Source organism: Cydia fagiglandana, chromosome 20 (genome assembly GCF_963556715.1).
Source record: "Cydia fagiglandana chromosome 20, ilCydFagi1.1, whole genome shotgun sequence".
NCBI lineage: Eukaryota > Metazoa > Arthropoda > Insecta > Lepidoptera > Tortricidae > Cydia > Cydia fagiglandana.
Genome location: NC_085951.1, coordinates 4415440 through 4431554, shown reverse-complemented (window position 1 = coordinate 4431554; position 16115 = coordinate 4415440). Strand labels below are relative to the sequence as shown.

Here is a 16115-nt window from a genome sequence, read left to right as displayed (position 1 = left end):
ATCATCGATTTTTTTGGAATAAGTAAGCAGTTGATTTTTGAAAGCGAGATTAAGAATGTTTGATGTAGTTGGCAACCTTAACAGAAATACATGATAAAAGAGTTCAGAAACCAACTGCTTATAGTTTGTAAATCGATGATCAAGGTCCTCACGAATCAAAGTAACCCAGTTTACGGTGTTCTTTTTTAGGGTTCCGTACCCAAAGGGTAAAACGGGACTAAGACTAAGACTACTACTACGACTTCGCTGTCCGTCCGTCCGTCCGTCCGTCCGTCCGTCCGTCCGTCCGACCGTCCGTCTGTCACCAGGCTGTATCTCACGAACCGTGATAGCTAGACAGTTGAAATTTTCACAGATGATGTATTTCTGTTGCCGCTATAACAACAAATACTAAAAACAGAATAAAATAAAGATTTAAATGGGGCTCCCATACAACAAACGTGATTTTTGACCAAAGTTAAGCAACGTCGGGAGTGGTCAGTACTTGGATGGGTGACCGTTTTTTTTTCTTTTATTTTGTTTTTTTTTTTTGCATTATGGTACGGAACCCTTCGTGCGCGAGTCCGACTCGCACTTGCCCGGTTTTTTTTCAAAATTTGCAATTATTTTTTATTAAAGCAGGCGTGGCTCATTCCGCGATTTCGTCGCTTTGCTACAGGTAGCTAAAAGTACATCCGTTCGGCCCCAATTTTGGGGTTTGCCATAAACCGCGCGTGGCGCTGTCGCCACCTAGCGGCCATATCTGTGCTGATCGTAACAGACGCGTTTTGTTTGGGAGTGAGTCTTCTGTACCTAGTACTATTATTTATTCTGTGATTAAAGCAAAGAATTAGAAACCTAGAATATATTATACTATTACGCTATATAATATTATGATCGTATAACACTATTTGAGCAACTTGTTGAAACAAAATCTGGCAGGAGTTGCGTGCCAACGAAGTTCATAAAGCCTCATTCCCATTCAATCTGCAATAAATATCAGAGAAAAGTGATTCTTGGCACGATAGGAAGTCATCATAATCTTCCTCACGCTGTCCTGGCATTTTGCCATGGCTCATGGGAGGCTGGGGTCCGCTTGGCAACTAATCCCAATAATTGGCATAGGCTAATTTTTACGTAAGCAACTGCCATCTGACCTTCCAACCTAGATGGTAAACTAGACCTTATCGGGATTAGTCTGGTTTCCTCACGATGTTTTCCTTCACCGAAAAGCGACTGGTTAATATCAAATGATATTTCGTACATAAATTCCGAAAAACTCATCGGTCCGAACCGGGGTTTGAACCCGCGACCTCCGGATTGAAAGTCGCACGCTCTTACCGCTAGGCCTCCAGCGCTCTTCCTTCCCATTTTGGAGTAATTTTGATGAAAAATCCGACTATACAAATTTAGTTTTATTTAATATCCATTATTGGCAAGGTCAGTCTGACAGTTGCACCATGAGATGGTTAGGAGCTCACTTAATTAGATGCCTACATATTTTAATCACTAATAAAGTAATCACTGACGAACTTACAAGAAAAAAGAAGGAATTGTTGACTACGTAACCCTAAAAAAGAGTATTTTTACAACCAACTGCCCCAATCGAAAGTTCTTATCCATAAATAAAACCCGTCGCCGCTGCAGGCTCTCCAAACGGATCAACACAGATTACCGTCCGACGGACCGAACCATGGAAATAGTGTTAAATGCCATTAACTGGAAGAGATCTGTGTTATAACAGTTGTCATAGGCATGATAGGATCTAAGACACCAACGGCCCGATTAGAATTTTAAGATACGTCAAATATTACATCTAGATACGACATGGAATAGATATGTCAGTGTCAAAACAAATCTAGATGTAATATTTGACGTATCTTTAAGTTCGAATCGGGTCGCAACAATAATGTACCTAGACTAATGGATTAACGGAGATATATTGCGACTTAAAATAGCAGAAATAAAATAAAATGGAACTATACATTTTTGAGATGATGATGATGATAATGATACATTTTCCATACTAAATTGTTGGCATGTTTAAGCATTTTAATTTTACGTCAAAAATGTGACAGTTACGTAGAAAGTCGCGCCCTCAATAATGTTCTACAATTTCTGGTCGGACGAACTTGTCAGTGAAGTTCTAAAGAATTCAAAGCAAGATCATACTACTGAGTTTCTTGGAACTTACCTATTTGAAATTGCTCTTCGGCAAAGGAAAACTGTGTAGAAACTTGGCTAAGAAAGTCTATTTTGTTCTGAAAGTTAGAATTCCAGATGGCACTCGCTCAGTGAGTCAACCTAGTGCTTGCGCCAAATCATGGCATCTGTTCCGTGAGGTTAGGCTAGCGTAGTCAAACAGCCGTATTCGAACACTCAGACACGTCAAATACTAGATATTGAAACGATATGGATCGGATATGTCAGTGTCAAACAAGTGTCAAAATTGACGTTTCTTCAAACAAAAATCTTGATTGATCCATATGTGACGTTCCACGGCAAAAGGTACCTTATGGCGGCTGGCGCTTACGTCCCATAGCGCCGCAATAATATTGGAGTGGCGCTAATAATAGCGTAAGCGCCAACCGCGCTAAGGTACCTTTACCCGTGGGGCGTCACATATCGTTATCTCATTGTTCGAATACGGCTGAAAGTCGCATGGGTCGTATGGGAGCGGCTTTATGTGACTTGAATAAAAATGTGAGGTATGTGAGGATCGTAGCAAGTGGAAATCCGTGGTCCCTGCCTACCCCTCCGGGAAATAGGCGTGATGTATATGTATGTATGTATACAAATTTGAACTTAACACTCGAGTACTTCTTTACCGTTGACAATGCGCTTTCCAGTCTTACAATTAATTCCATGGCCGGGACTTTGCGAGAGATCCTAATTTTGAATTCGGGGTCACAGTCGTTTGTTTACTGAAGGACTGTTTACATTTATGTGACGGATTTCTCTGCGGATTCGTCTGAAAGGAATAAGCTCGAGAATCCACACCTATTCAGTCAATCGAATGGAAGGGGGGGGGGGTATCCTTTAATTTATCTGAAGCGCGGTTTTCTGAGTCATGCTCACACTATCTTTTTCTGTTTCCGTCGGGTAGGTATGAAACAGCCTGCATGAAAGTCCTATAGCAAAATTCTTATTTCGTCCGTCTTTCCACTTAATACCTCATTTTGAAATTTCCTTGTTTGTACGTAACAATGTTGCGCCCGCCTAAATCCCTTTTTACTGTTATTGATGTCATAAAAAAAGAACGAGTATGATATTTATTATATAGGTACATGGAGGGGTATATACCGTATATAGCTATGTTTTTCCAGTACAATTTGCAAATAAATTCTGTAATTATCAAAAGGCATGTTGTGTCTGTGTCGTCCGTCTTGGTCGGCTATCTGTCGTGAACTGGCTGGTTTTGTCTTGTTGCTGTCATGTCTAATTTTGATTTATAAAAGTCCGAGTTCCAAAGGTTCCAAATATGTATGTCAGTCAGCCAGTCAGTCAATCGGTCTATGTCAGGTCGCCACGGAGGTCGGAAGCCACGACACCCAGGTAGGATAATTTTACCTAATTTCGTAATCATATCAAAAGTCACTGACTTAGTAGTTCTTTATACATACATAACTAAACCTCATTGTGCATGGATTAAAGTGTGGCAGTGTATCCACACTGCCAACTGCTGACATCCACTTATTCTGCTCTGTCGGCGATGTAATGAAGATAGGCAGGCGCGCTTCTAGCTTTTTACCGTGATTTGAACGGACGGGGCTATTGCAAGGTTTTAACCCGTGTATGGTATAGGTATATGTATAGTTTGTACAAATAATAATCCTATGGAATTATGTTTCACAAAAAAGAGCTTTCACTACACAATTTAAAATGCCATAATTGTATGATCTTTATTGAAGTTGCATATTTTTGGTAAATAATTATAAGTAATGCTACACCCAGTATAAAATAAATTAATAACTAACTTATGTAACAAAATACGCCTTAAAATAAAATAAATAACTTTCTGTTTGGTCGAAAAATACTAAATTGCCAGAGGTTTGTAAAAGGATCCTAAAGTTTTATAAAAAGTGGGGTAAGTTCATCCCGGTCAATAACTCGTATGAAACCACGGAAGGATTTTTTTCTAGATAGACATAGACATGTATTTATAGTATAAACAACATTATTTGCGGTATTTGACACATTATGACTGACGTATATAGAGATGTAACTAACGCAAATCGATTGTCACAGCAAGCGATTACGATTGAATGGCACGTAGACTGAGGTATCGAATTGTGACGTATAATGAATTTTTATTTGAGATTTAAATAAAGCTAGAATTATATGGTTTTCCCGCAAGCTAAATGCATTTAATACACCGACCGAGTAGGTCGCACCCACTGTCAAAATTGAAACTAACTGGGGATCTATTTTAAAGTTTATTTATGTTATTTCTGTGTCAAATTTGTTGTCTGTTAAGTGACGATAAATATATCCATATTTACAGTTAATTATCCACCTTTTCCTTATTTTTATTAAAAGAAAAATGAAAAATTCATATCGATTTATTTAGACGACTACCGATTCATGACGGTGGTGTCCGGCCAACCCTAAAATTAAAAAAAAAAGACGTAGAACGTAAACGTTCGCAGTGCAGTTGTTTTCCTTTGTGATTTCGATGTGCAAGACATTTTACGTAGTATTGCTGTTGTGAGTGACAGACGTCAAATACCGCAAATAATGTTGTTTACACTTATATAATATTTTAATTATTACATGTCAAGCGTTTGGGTGACTCCCGTTGATTAATTCATCAACGTAGCAGCAGTCGACGTCGACAAGGCTTCATTATACATCTCCCTTAACCACTTTACGAATTAACGTCCGGGAAGCTATGACTAACGAAATTTGTTACTGGCTCGGGGCCTATATGTAGAACGTTTATCATCTTAGAGGATATAACCAACGGAGACGCCATGTCTAAAATTTTCGGTACAAAATAGTCTGCCGTTTTTTGCGGGGGAGGGGCACATCAAATGTATAGGTACGTCATGTCAGATAAACGTCAGTCCATACATATGGTTGACATGTGGTTGACCATTGGCCGCCTATTTTCGACAGAGGGGAACGCCTGTTAATGGCGGCTCCATTGTTATTTACTCCGAGTTTATCATCATATATGTACATTTGATTGTGCGTTACTCGATTATGATCTCTAATTGCAGTTCTGTTCAGCCATTAGAATAGATAATCGTGTTAGGTATGTTACGACTGATTGCTGCTTGACTTAACGTCTCTTCATTTCAGAATTTGAACCTTTTTACATAATAACCTACTTTTGAAAAAGCGGCAGTTTTGATGTATAAATTTTATACAAATCGGATACATTGAATAATTTTACGGTTTAGACTCACTTGTTTTTAGACAACAACGGAATACATAATCCAATCGTTAATCGGATACATTTAAACAATTTCTTTCACTGACCAACACCTACGTTTATTGTTAGTTAAGTACGTGATATTTATTTTGGTATATATTTATAAATACTTTAATTTAGCTAGGTACTTAACTAGAAACTATTTCTTTTTTCAAATATGTAGTTATTTAAATCCTATTTAATGGCGTATAAACGCGCTATAAGCCCCAATTAGCTAAAATTGTTCGTCTTAATCTATCGTATTGACTAATGTATTTGTAATAAAGGTATAAAACGCTAAAATAAAATTTATATCTATTCATAAAGTAAAATTTTATGAATAGGTAATGGTGGGCTATTGCGCGTTGATTAATATTTTAGTTGAGGATAATCGGTAAAATCTGTACTTAGTGTTGCCAAAGTAAAATCTCCAGATTTAGGAAGTTTCTCTACACTCCACCCAGCAATACTATAGTTCGTTTTTTTTAGCATTAGAAAGAACTTGGAAGAAGATAAGCGATTTTGACAAGTCTTTTAATTCAAAAACGCTTTTTAAAAATCAGTAACTATTGCGTATGAAAGCAGAAGAATATAAATGATCGTATTAGATTCATAAATGTTACAATTTTGCCGTAACTTATTTTTAAAATGTGTTCTTCTATTAAAAGACAGATCAAGATTGTTTACCTTATTTCTAATGCTAAAAAAAACGAACTATATATATACTTTAGCTAAAACCCAGCAGGCTTATCAATCAATTTCCACTTTGTCTCTGTGTTGTCAACTTGTCACTGTTTCTGAGAGCTACAGAAAACGGATTATTCAACTTTTTTGTCTGTATTTTATGTTTCGATTTGTTTTTTGCCTACCTTCGCTGGTCCCCGTGGATGACTATATAAACATCGAACCTGGCGATTCGTGTGCTGGTTTTATTCGTTATTCTCAATGAATTCAGGCTCTGCCTCGTTTACACGTGCCGACGCTATCTGAAATAGTGTTATCCGATAAAAAATAAGAAAGAATATCGTTCTTGCCTCTACAATCCGGACGAGCTCCTAATACGCCCCGGTACAGCTATCATTTCAAGGATTATGTAGAATACTTATGTAGGAATTAGAACATTTTTTGTTATTGGCCACCATTTACAACCTATTTATGAAAAAGTATAAAAAGGGACCTTTAAACTTTATTTCTTTATTTGTTTAGAGTCAATGATATTCATTTTAACTTTTAAATTTAGCCATGTATTAGGTTCACAAACGAAAGAAATATAAATTAAGTGGCATTTAGTGGATAGGTTAGCGAATCGGTATGAACTAAAATAGGTAATAATATTCTGTTGCTGTTGAGACTGCGACTGCGAGGTCTGCGCCAATATATTTTTTTTCAGCTTTACCTCGTAATGATTGAAGAAATAGTTGGGCAGACATTTAATAAAGTTTTTCATTTGGGTTTTGTAATAGGTACTCGTACGTAGTAGCGTACGGGAAAACGTATAATCTAATACCAATTTAATTGGTACCTAATTGTATCTGTGTAAGAAATTGATAATTTAAATATTTTCCGATATGTCTTGAAAGCCTAATTTAGGATATAATTTACTTTCAATGTATATCGTGATACTAATATATTAATACAAAGTTCCAAGTAACGTAAATGAGAGGTTTACACAAAATTGAAAACATGTATAACAGACATAATGAAGAAACGATTCCACTAATAAGAATTCAGGTAAGTTGATCGTTACTTAATTTAGAATAAAATATATGTATTTATGGTCCCCTCTGTTGGTTGGTTTTTTAACGTATTTTACCACACCAGCTCGGAAAGGCTTACTTTGCACTTCAAAAACGGATAGCAAAATTGCACTTGCAATCAGTAATTCACATGCAATCAAATGCAAATTTTGAGTTGTTTTCGTATGTTTGCTGATAGAATTGACTTTTAAATGATGATTTTGGATGATAAATATTTAATAACATTCATTTGCATTTGATTTGGTTTGATTTTGTTTGAAATTTTGCTTCGGGTTGGTGTGGTGAAAAAATTTGTGTTTCACACGGGGGCAAATTTTGTTTAACCCTCGTGCTTTGAAACCCTCGCAACACTCAAGGTTCCATTTTTCGAACCAGTTCAATATTGGAATCTTTTGCTTGCTCGGGTATCAATATTAGCACGAGCGTTTAAACAACAATTTTGCCCCCTTGTAAAACAAATAACTATTAGCTGCCATTGACATAGATATCTAGGGACTGGCCCTACAGACAATAATAATGAGGCATGACAGGGGCCAGTACAGCGGTGTGACACCGGTACAACACGATTGGTTGATGAGCTTGCATCACGCGCGCGATTGGTTGATGAGTTCGCATCACGCGCGCTATTGGTCGCAACTAGTTGCACGATTGGCTGGAATTCGTGAGTCACACCGCTAAACTAGTACCATTTTTAGTGCCCGTAAGGCCAGTCCATAGATATATACGTTAATGTTAGCTGCCCGATTCGAACATTTAAACTTGGTTGCACCAAACCATCTGTCACCGACGTCACCGTTAAAGCGTTCGAAAATTGTATTATATGGGAATTTTCATAGTTTTCTGCTGAGTGATGTTGATCAGTCTGTTGTGCAGTGCAACTGGCCTTTAGATACGTCAAATATTACGGCAAGATACGATATGGATTATATATGTCAGTGTCAAAAGTGACGTTTTTGTTTGAAGAAACGGCACATTTGACACTGACATATCCAATCCATATCGTACCTAGCCGTAACATTTGACGTATCTTAAAGTTCGGATCGGGCCGGAACAGCCCCTGCACTTAGGTAATCTAATTTACACCTACTTAAAAACTTTTAGTTTAAGACTAACTTTCAAATAAGTACCAAAACACTGGCTGGTAAGTATAATTATGATTTATATTCACTGTGACAGAATTTTTTTTTTCAAATTGAGGTGTTGAAACAAAGGTAAGCTAATTAAAATAGAAACGTGGCTTGAAGTTGAAAGAACACTCTAAATTAAATTATATTTTTTACGGTAACGGACGCTATACTTCCTGATACCTTTTTAAGAATTAATGAAAGTTGAGGAAATGGTTTACTAATTAATATCGACGTTTCCTCTCGGGGCACTTGTTTTCTTCATCAAAGTGGTTTAAAATTCTGCTTTAATTATAATTGCTAAGATTTTGGAGTTCTTAATCGTGTTTTAGAGACCTGAATTTATAAGTAACCAAGCTTTGGTAGGTAGGTAAGTAGATACTTAATAATAATATAATGCTTATGATAGGGCTTATGATTGCAACAAAGTAATAATAAAATTATGAGAATTAAAAAATATCTTAATTAATGTTTTAATGTTATTAAAAAATATTATGTATCTAGTAGACGTGAATTTCTGTTTTCATATCTATGAGTGAACACAATTATTATAACTTTAAAATGTGAACCTCCATTTTTTAAACCGTATAAACAATTGACCTAATGGAAATTGAGAACAAATTGGATGAAGCATTTGAGAAAATTCAGGTCAATAAATACTGCATGCACTTATTCCCGATTTGCATGACTATATTCTGTAGTTTTAGATGCATTCTGTGAATCTACAAATATGTTTTACAAAATAAAATAAACATATGATAATATAGTCGCTGTCGTCATTAAAAGACTGCCTAATTTAACAGCGATAAATTTAAAACGTGATCATAATGGTCCCACGGTAAATGTTCAACGCGTAATATTCAACACAGATGTCGCTAGTTTATGCTAAAGTAAAACGGCTCTGGAACAGATTTCATGGGATATAAGTTTCTGTCTTTGAGATATTTTTACAAAAGCGCCAACTTCAGTAAGCCATCGACATTTTAGCCCCATTCTAAAATCATAATTTTTAATAACAAAGTAACAAAACACAATCAGATACTTAAGAAGTAAGAAATAAATTAGTAATAACTTTAACTATAAATACAACTAAACCTAAGCTAATTCATAAAAACTAATCGAACAACCCACCCCGCATCGCTCCCGATGCAAAGGTGCCCATCACGCTTATTGCGTTTCCGCGTTGAACCGCGATGGATAACCTCTGAGCTAAGAACGACCTGGAGTAAATGCTGACCCCTCTCCTGCAGGCGATGCCCTAGCACCCAAAAGTTGTCCAGCATAAACAAAGTACAGCAAAGTATGTTGTTTGTTGTTCACAGGCAGAAGAGGGCAATTCTCGGACATCAGAAGGAGAGGACAACGATGGGAGTGAGATCAACGCAGGTTCCTCAAGAGTTCTCTCTGCTGCTACGTCTAGAGAAGACGACGATGACTCCAGCAACAATGCGAGCAGCGATTGCAAGAGCCCAGGCCAAAGGTAATAATTTTTTTAAGTATTTTTTTTATATCCTAGATATGTTTTCACTAACTGGCCAGTCACGTAGCGTGTGACCAGGGGTCCATTTCTCGAACGGTATATTATTAGTGTATTGCCATGGTAACCTATTCGATTTGACAGATCGTGGACTAATAATATTAGTCTAATACTCTTGATTTAAATATGTTAGTAAATTGTACCATTTTTTTTCTCCTTCCTAAATAATTACTCCAAAAATGTATATGGCTCACAATAAGATCAACTGTAAGCATAATTTTTTAGAACTTAATTCCTCTAAATTTCTTTTATTTATTTACTACTTAAGAAATTTATTTATTTAGGTACTACGCCATAGATCATTATAAAAATGTTTAAGTAGGTAGGTTACGTAAGTAGTTAATTTAGGCGAAAAACTCGGCAGAGTAAAATACTGACGAATTATGCTTCCTAAAAAATGAGTAAGATAAAGAATATCCACTAATGACTGGCCTCTTAGTGAAAAGCAATGCCTAAGTAAGATAATTAATAACAGTAACAAATCATTTTGTTAGAGCGATATTTAAGTTAGCATAATGATAACGAACAGGGTCGGAAAGACAGTAAGGGAAATCAATGAGACTGTGACAGGCGGGAAATTATAGATAGGCCATCATTTTGTATTTCCAGGTGGACAATAACAATAATTATCAGCGGTTACCGACAAATAATTAACTAGCTCCCTCCGCGAACAAAGGGCCTGTCAACTTTGTTCTGTACAATCGTTGACTACAGTCTACAGACTACAACGTATCTATTTGTCTATCTCAACTCTAGACTCATTATCGGGAAGCACTCGATACTGTGGCTTCGATCTAACTTTATATTGAAAAAGTACGGTTACCGGCCAGTAATATTATCACATTCATTAATGCTTATAAAGATATTTTTTTAATTTTCTCAAATATTTAGTTGGTTTGTTGTTAGCAGCATATTTTGGACATATCTACAGGAACACCAAATATGCGTTACATTTAAGCTAGTTATTAATTTCGTTTAGTTGTACCACTGTATATATATTGTTTGTAAATAAATGATTTCCTGTTTTTGATTGAAAAAAAAAAAAAAAACATTATTGAAGGAAAAATTGATGGAAAAAGAGGTAGAGGAAGACCCAGAACATCATGGTGCAATAATATAAGGAGTTGGACCGGTATTACGGACGCAACCACTCTGTGCAGAGAGGACATAGAGAGGACTTTCGCATGGTGATCGCCGACATCCGTTAGGATATGGCACGTTGAAGAAGAAGTTGTTAGTTTGTATGTGCAGACATGTGCAGATAATGAATTGCTGTTCGAGAAGTAACGTTCATAGTAATGTTTTGGAACAATCAATTTACGTTTTTGAATATTATTGGCTGGTAATGTACCTGGTTAGGATTTTAGTGTCTATTTAAAGAAGAGTCAGGAAATAAACCTGTATTTTTATAGGGACAGTCAACAATATACCTACATCATCATTTATTAACTAAATTTTTCATAGAGTGTTAATATTTATATTAATTAAACAATTTATACTTATACATCAAAATTGTTTAGCCTAGTAAGAGTTTGATTTGACATCAAGGAAGGCCTGTATAAGTTTTAAGCGATATCTTAAATCTAGGGCCAAATATTGCTTTTTATTGCCAAAGTTTATGAAGTTTTTAACCTCGTAAATCCCCGTGTACTTGTACTTGTACAAATGAAATTCGAGTTTTGAACTCATATAGAAATAAAAGAAAGTTCTAAATTCAAAAGCACCAATATTGCCCTGGGTCTTACGAGGTTTATTGAAGCCGAAGTGAAAAGTCCAAATTACCAATTTTCCGATAGCAAACAACGGGTACTTTGAGCTGTTAGCTAGACAAAGTTTACAGACACGCTAGGCCGTCTAGGCCGTGTTAAAATAATTCAAATGCCGTGACCTACATTCGCGTTTGGAGGTGGATGCATTTCCGTCTCATTTCTATCTCAGATAACAGCTGCTTTACTTTACAAAGTGGATAAAGTTTCACTCAAGTTTACGGATGTTTAATGTAGGACGATATACAAACTAGGAAATAATATGAGTATATCCCGTTATCATTGGAGATTTGTCAAAAATCTGTAGGTAAAACCATCCTAACTTTGCCTTTATTGGCATTTAATGTCACAAGTGTCACGACGTTAAAACTTAGATGAAAGCCGAAAATGCTGTAAAATTCAATGCAGTCCTTGCAAAAGACTGGCAAGCCTGCCAATATTTGGCAGAACACAAGGAAATTTACTTTCGTAAATTTTTAATTATACAAATCTAATTAGTTTTATTTGTTTTACAATTATAGTACAGTATAGGCTACATTCTATGGGCTAAAGATCCAGATGTCTAACAATTTACGTATTTTAAAATGAGAAAGCGATAGTTACGGAGTTAAATATATTTATTGTGTTAAGTCTCATTTATTCAAAATTTCAACTAAATTCAAGATAAACTAATTATGATTCGATACGCCAGCTACAACTTTTCCAGTAATTTCCAATAGGTAGATAATTATCTGGAGCCGTTGAAACTCCAATTTTCGATGAACTATAAAATTATCGGCAAAGAATTTTTCCAACTCTCCTTAACTTTATTTTAAAGTTTATAAAACATATCAATGTCTTAAACTTCAAGTTGCCTTTTTTAAAATTTATTTGAGAGTGTAATTTCTTAAAGATATACTTTATACCTATATTAAGAATAAGTAGGTAACAGTGTGTGGGAGTGTTAAGAACTATGGAAGTCATCACGGTTATTAAATTTTATCGAAATTATTTCTGTACTAAAATTTAAACATATCATTCGAGGTCAGATGTATTAAGTAATCTAGAAGTCGTTTTTTTATTTTTCATGTGCAGTAAACGCATGCACCAAATTGTAACTGAGACTACAGACAAGCAAACAATTTTCTTGTAAAATTATATTTGCATTTAGTATGAAATTTGCATTAATAACTTTATGCATAATATATTTGATTACTTCATACTTAATAATACAAAACAATTAAAAAAACAAATATAAAAAAGAGTACAAAATAACCAAATTAAAAATAAATAACCAATTATGAAATATGGCAAACGTAAAAATCAAGAAGTCATCTCATAATATAGGTACCAAACGTTTTAATAATTCAAAGGGCATATTATATCATTCACAACCCTAAGTATAATTCTAAATCACACCGTAAAGTTAACAAACCCGCCTCTTTCAGTAGTATCCATGAATGTTTGATGTGACAAATGGAAGAGTTTGTCGTCTCGCTGGCCCATTCGAACATGCGCTGATATCAAACTGATATTTGAATCTTATTGGAATCATATGAGTTAGCTGTCATTCGCACCGGCGTCTCGCTCGCACTAATACATGTACAGTTGCCATCAGGTACATCGGAGAGTCTGAGGTGCGCATATTACCCATATGTCAAGAGACGTGTTCAGTTTGTGAGAATATTGAATACCTTGGCCGCCCAGATATACAGGGTGGAAAGATAAGTCGGGCCCTGGAGGGAAACTACCTTAAATCCTTAAGCTGGCTCATTTTACTTATAGGAGACATTCCTTTTTTTTATAAAAAGAAACAAAACTGCGTTCAAAGATTTTTTTCTTTTTTTCTTCAATTTTGCTTGTCTAAAATCTGGAGTACCTACTAAATATTATATTTTATGGATATTTTGTACGACAGACGAGTGTAAGACATAATGTTTCTTGGAGAAAAGTTATCATTAACATTAACTGTATCGACTAAGTACAATAAAATTGCGAGTTTTTATTTTTTGGAATTTTTTGTCGGTTCGAGTCCCGGGCGAGGCAAGCGAGTTTTAGAAAATCTTTGAATGCAGTTTTGTTTCTTTAAAAAAATAAAGGAATGTCTCCTTTAAGTAAAATGAGCCAACTTAAGGATTTAAGGTAGTTTCCCTCCAGGGCCTGACTTATCTTTCCACACTGTATATAATGGCGACTGTACGGACAAGTCTAACTGATATGATTCCAATATGATTCAAATATCGGTTTGATGTGAGGTGCACGTTCGAATTGGCCTGTTGGATTATTGATTGGGGTTATTCTTAGGCAGCATTGACATTCACACTGCAAGTATTCCTGAGCTTTAAGGTCGTTTATAATTAGGCCGTTTATCTACAGGCCTCTACTGCCGTGCCAAGCCAAATAGCGCTACCTAATCTCAAAATAAAATTCATTGATAACTTATAGAGATTGCGCTATTCGGCTTAAGAGGGCAGTCTAGAGGTCGCAAAATCTAGATCATCAGATTATTGTCTATTTTTGGGCATCGTAATGGCTAATTAGTCCTAGGGTTCCTCGAGATAATAAAACAGTCTAGATTTAATTTAATTTTTCATACGACGTCCATGAACAACATATAACGTCCGTGTCCCATTTCCAAATCTCTAATCAAACTCACTAATTAGGTAATCAAAATTAATATTTGGAAATCAATGCGTTTAAGGTCAGCCGGGGCAATTGCAACTATGGGACAAATGCAACTTTTCTAAAAATAAAAGAAGTAAGTCTAGATCCAGAGAACCACGGGTAAACTCTCTTTTATAACTGGCAAAAGTGTGCCCATAATATAAGTGGCTCTAGCCTTAAGTTTAGACTCACTTTGTATTTTTAGAGTAGGTAGTTGCATTTGCCCCATAGTTGCAATTTCCCAAGCTGACCTTACCTATTTAAGAAGGAGCTAACACCAAATTGTAGTTTAAATTGAATTTCTACATGTTTAACTCAAGAGCAAATGCTGTGAATAAAATCACACGGATACTAGACTATATTTGTAAGGGTATGGCCAAACCCTTAAAATTTGAAAGTTAGCTCAATTGTAAAAAAACATACATGAAAAATGACTAATTTTGTATATCCCAAATCTTCCGACGTAAGTCTCGCGCGACGCGTCATCTTTTGTTTCTTTCTAATTTCCTGGCTATACTCTTAAATTTTAATCAAAATTTCATTGGATTAAACAGGAAACAACCAGAATTAATCACCTATCTATTTAAATAAGTCCGCGCCCCATTTGGTTGTAAGTATGGCTTTTTCATATCGTATTGAAGGTACGGAACCCTACATTATGCGTGGCCCAATACGCACTTGGTTTTTCTTGATGTCGTTAAAATAAAGATAATTAAATATATATCAAATAAGCTTCAAATATACTTAATTTACGCATTATGAACGATCTTATACCAATAGCAATGGATAGCAACATTTTTTTGTAATGCATTCCAATGAGATTGTCCAAATTGGATGAAAGAGTGTTTCGTGACTTTTACAATCAAGCGTTGACGTAATAAACTACGATCCCGAATTAACTAAATAGCCTCTGGGAATAAATTGGATGCAAAATTGTACTGTCTTCAAAGAATTAACGTAATTTCTTTGTGCATTAGAGAGATTTTTAAGGTTCCGTAGGCAAAAGCGTAGGAGCTGTGTTTCTTGTGTTTTTATTTTTATGTACAATAAAGCAAAATGTACATGCAAAATGGCAAAACGGAACCCTTATAGTTTCTTCACGTCCATCTGTCCGACCGTTCGTCGGTTCGTATGTCACAACCATTTATCTGGAAACTATAACATCTATTTAAAAAAAATATAATATATATTTTTTTAGGAGGTTTGTATAGCCTGTCCGATTTCTAAGATCAAGTTCGCCGAAGTATTACTATGGCGTACTTGATCTTAGAAAATCGGATTAGCTGTACAAAGAATGATGCATAATATTATGTACTAGAATAACGCTGTTTTGCCGAACGCGCTAAATAATAACAAGCCTTTTTAGTTCCTCATTGTTTATCTTAGAATACCAGCTGTCTGTCCTCAGAGGCCCAATTTATCTTTTAATTTAATCCGTCCGAGGCTTCCCTGTCGGCTCTAAAGTAATTAATTGATGTGGGTTTAGCTTCGCAGCACTATTCAAAGATTCACTAACGAATGTTTAACTTAGGTGTGTCCACGGTGTGTCATTGGTCATTGTATAATGACTAACGTCATGCCCTCATGCTGTTCTGAAAGAAACGAGAGACGCACCAGAATTTTTTAAGTAGTGATAAGTTAACATCACAATAGGACTGTAAAAGTTTGCTCTTGTCTCAAAATTTCTACAGCAATGGGGTAACATCACTACCTACATAACGGCAACAAGTTATCGAACAAGATGTCACATATATACAGGATGGTCCAAACCTTGACGTCCAACTTTTTTTTTTTGAATCCTCACGTCGTGGGCTATCGGAATATACCCCATGTATGTTAGCCGATTTTTCGTAGTTTTCGAGTTATGATTTTTAAACTTTTAATTTTTGTTAT

The 16115-nt window shown here is 35.6% G+C and overlaps 1 protein-coding gene across 4 annotated transcripts in view; it reads left to right on the top strand.

Moving 5' to 3' along the window:
• LOC134674334 (uncharacterized) overlaps window positions 1–16115 on the top strand; it is a 121048-nt gene that overhangs the window by 43805 nt on the left and 61128 nt on the right. For all 4 annotated transcript variants that reach the window (XM_063532368.1, XM_063532369.1, XM_063532372.1 and 1 more), the window contains exon 2: window positions 9599–9756. In XM_063532368.1, coding sequence (XP_063388438.1) covers window positions 9599–9756 — 158 coding nt within the window. The remainder of the gene's footprint in view (window positions 1–9598; window positions 9757–16115) is intronic.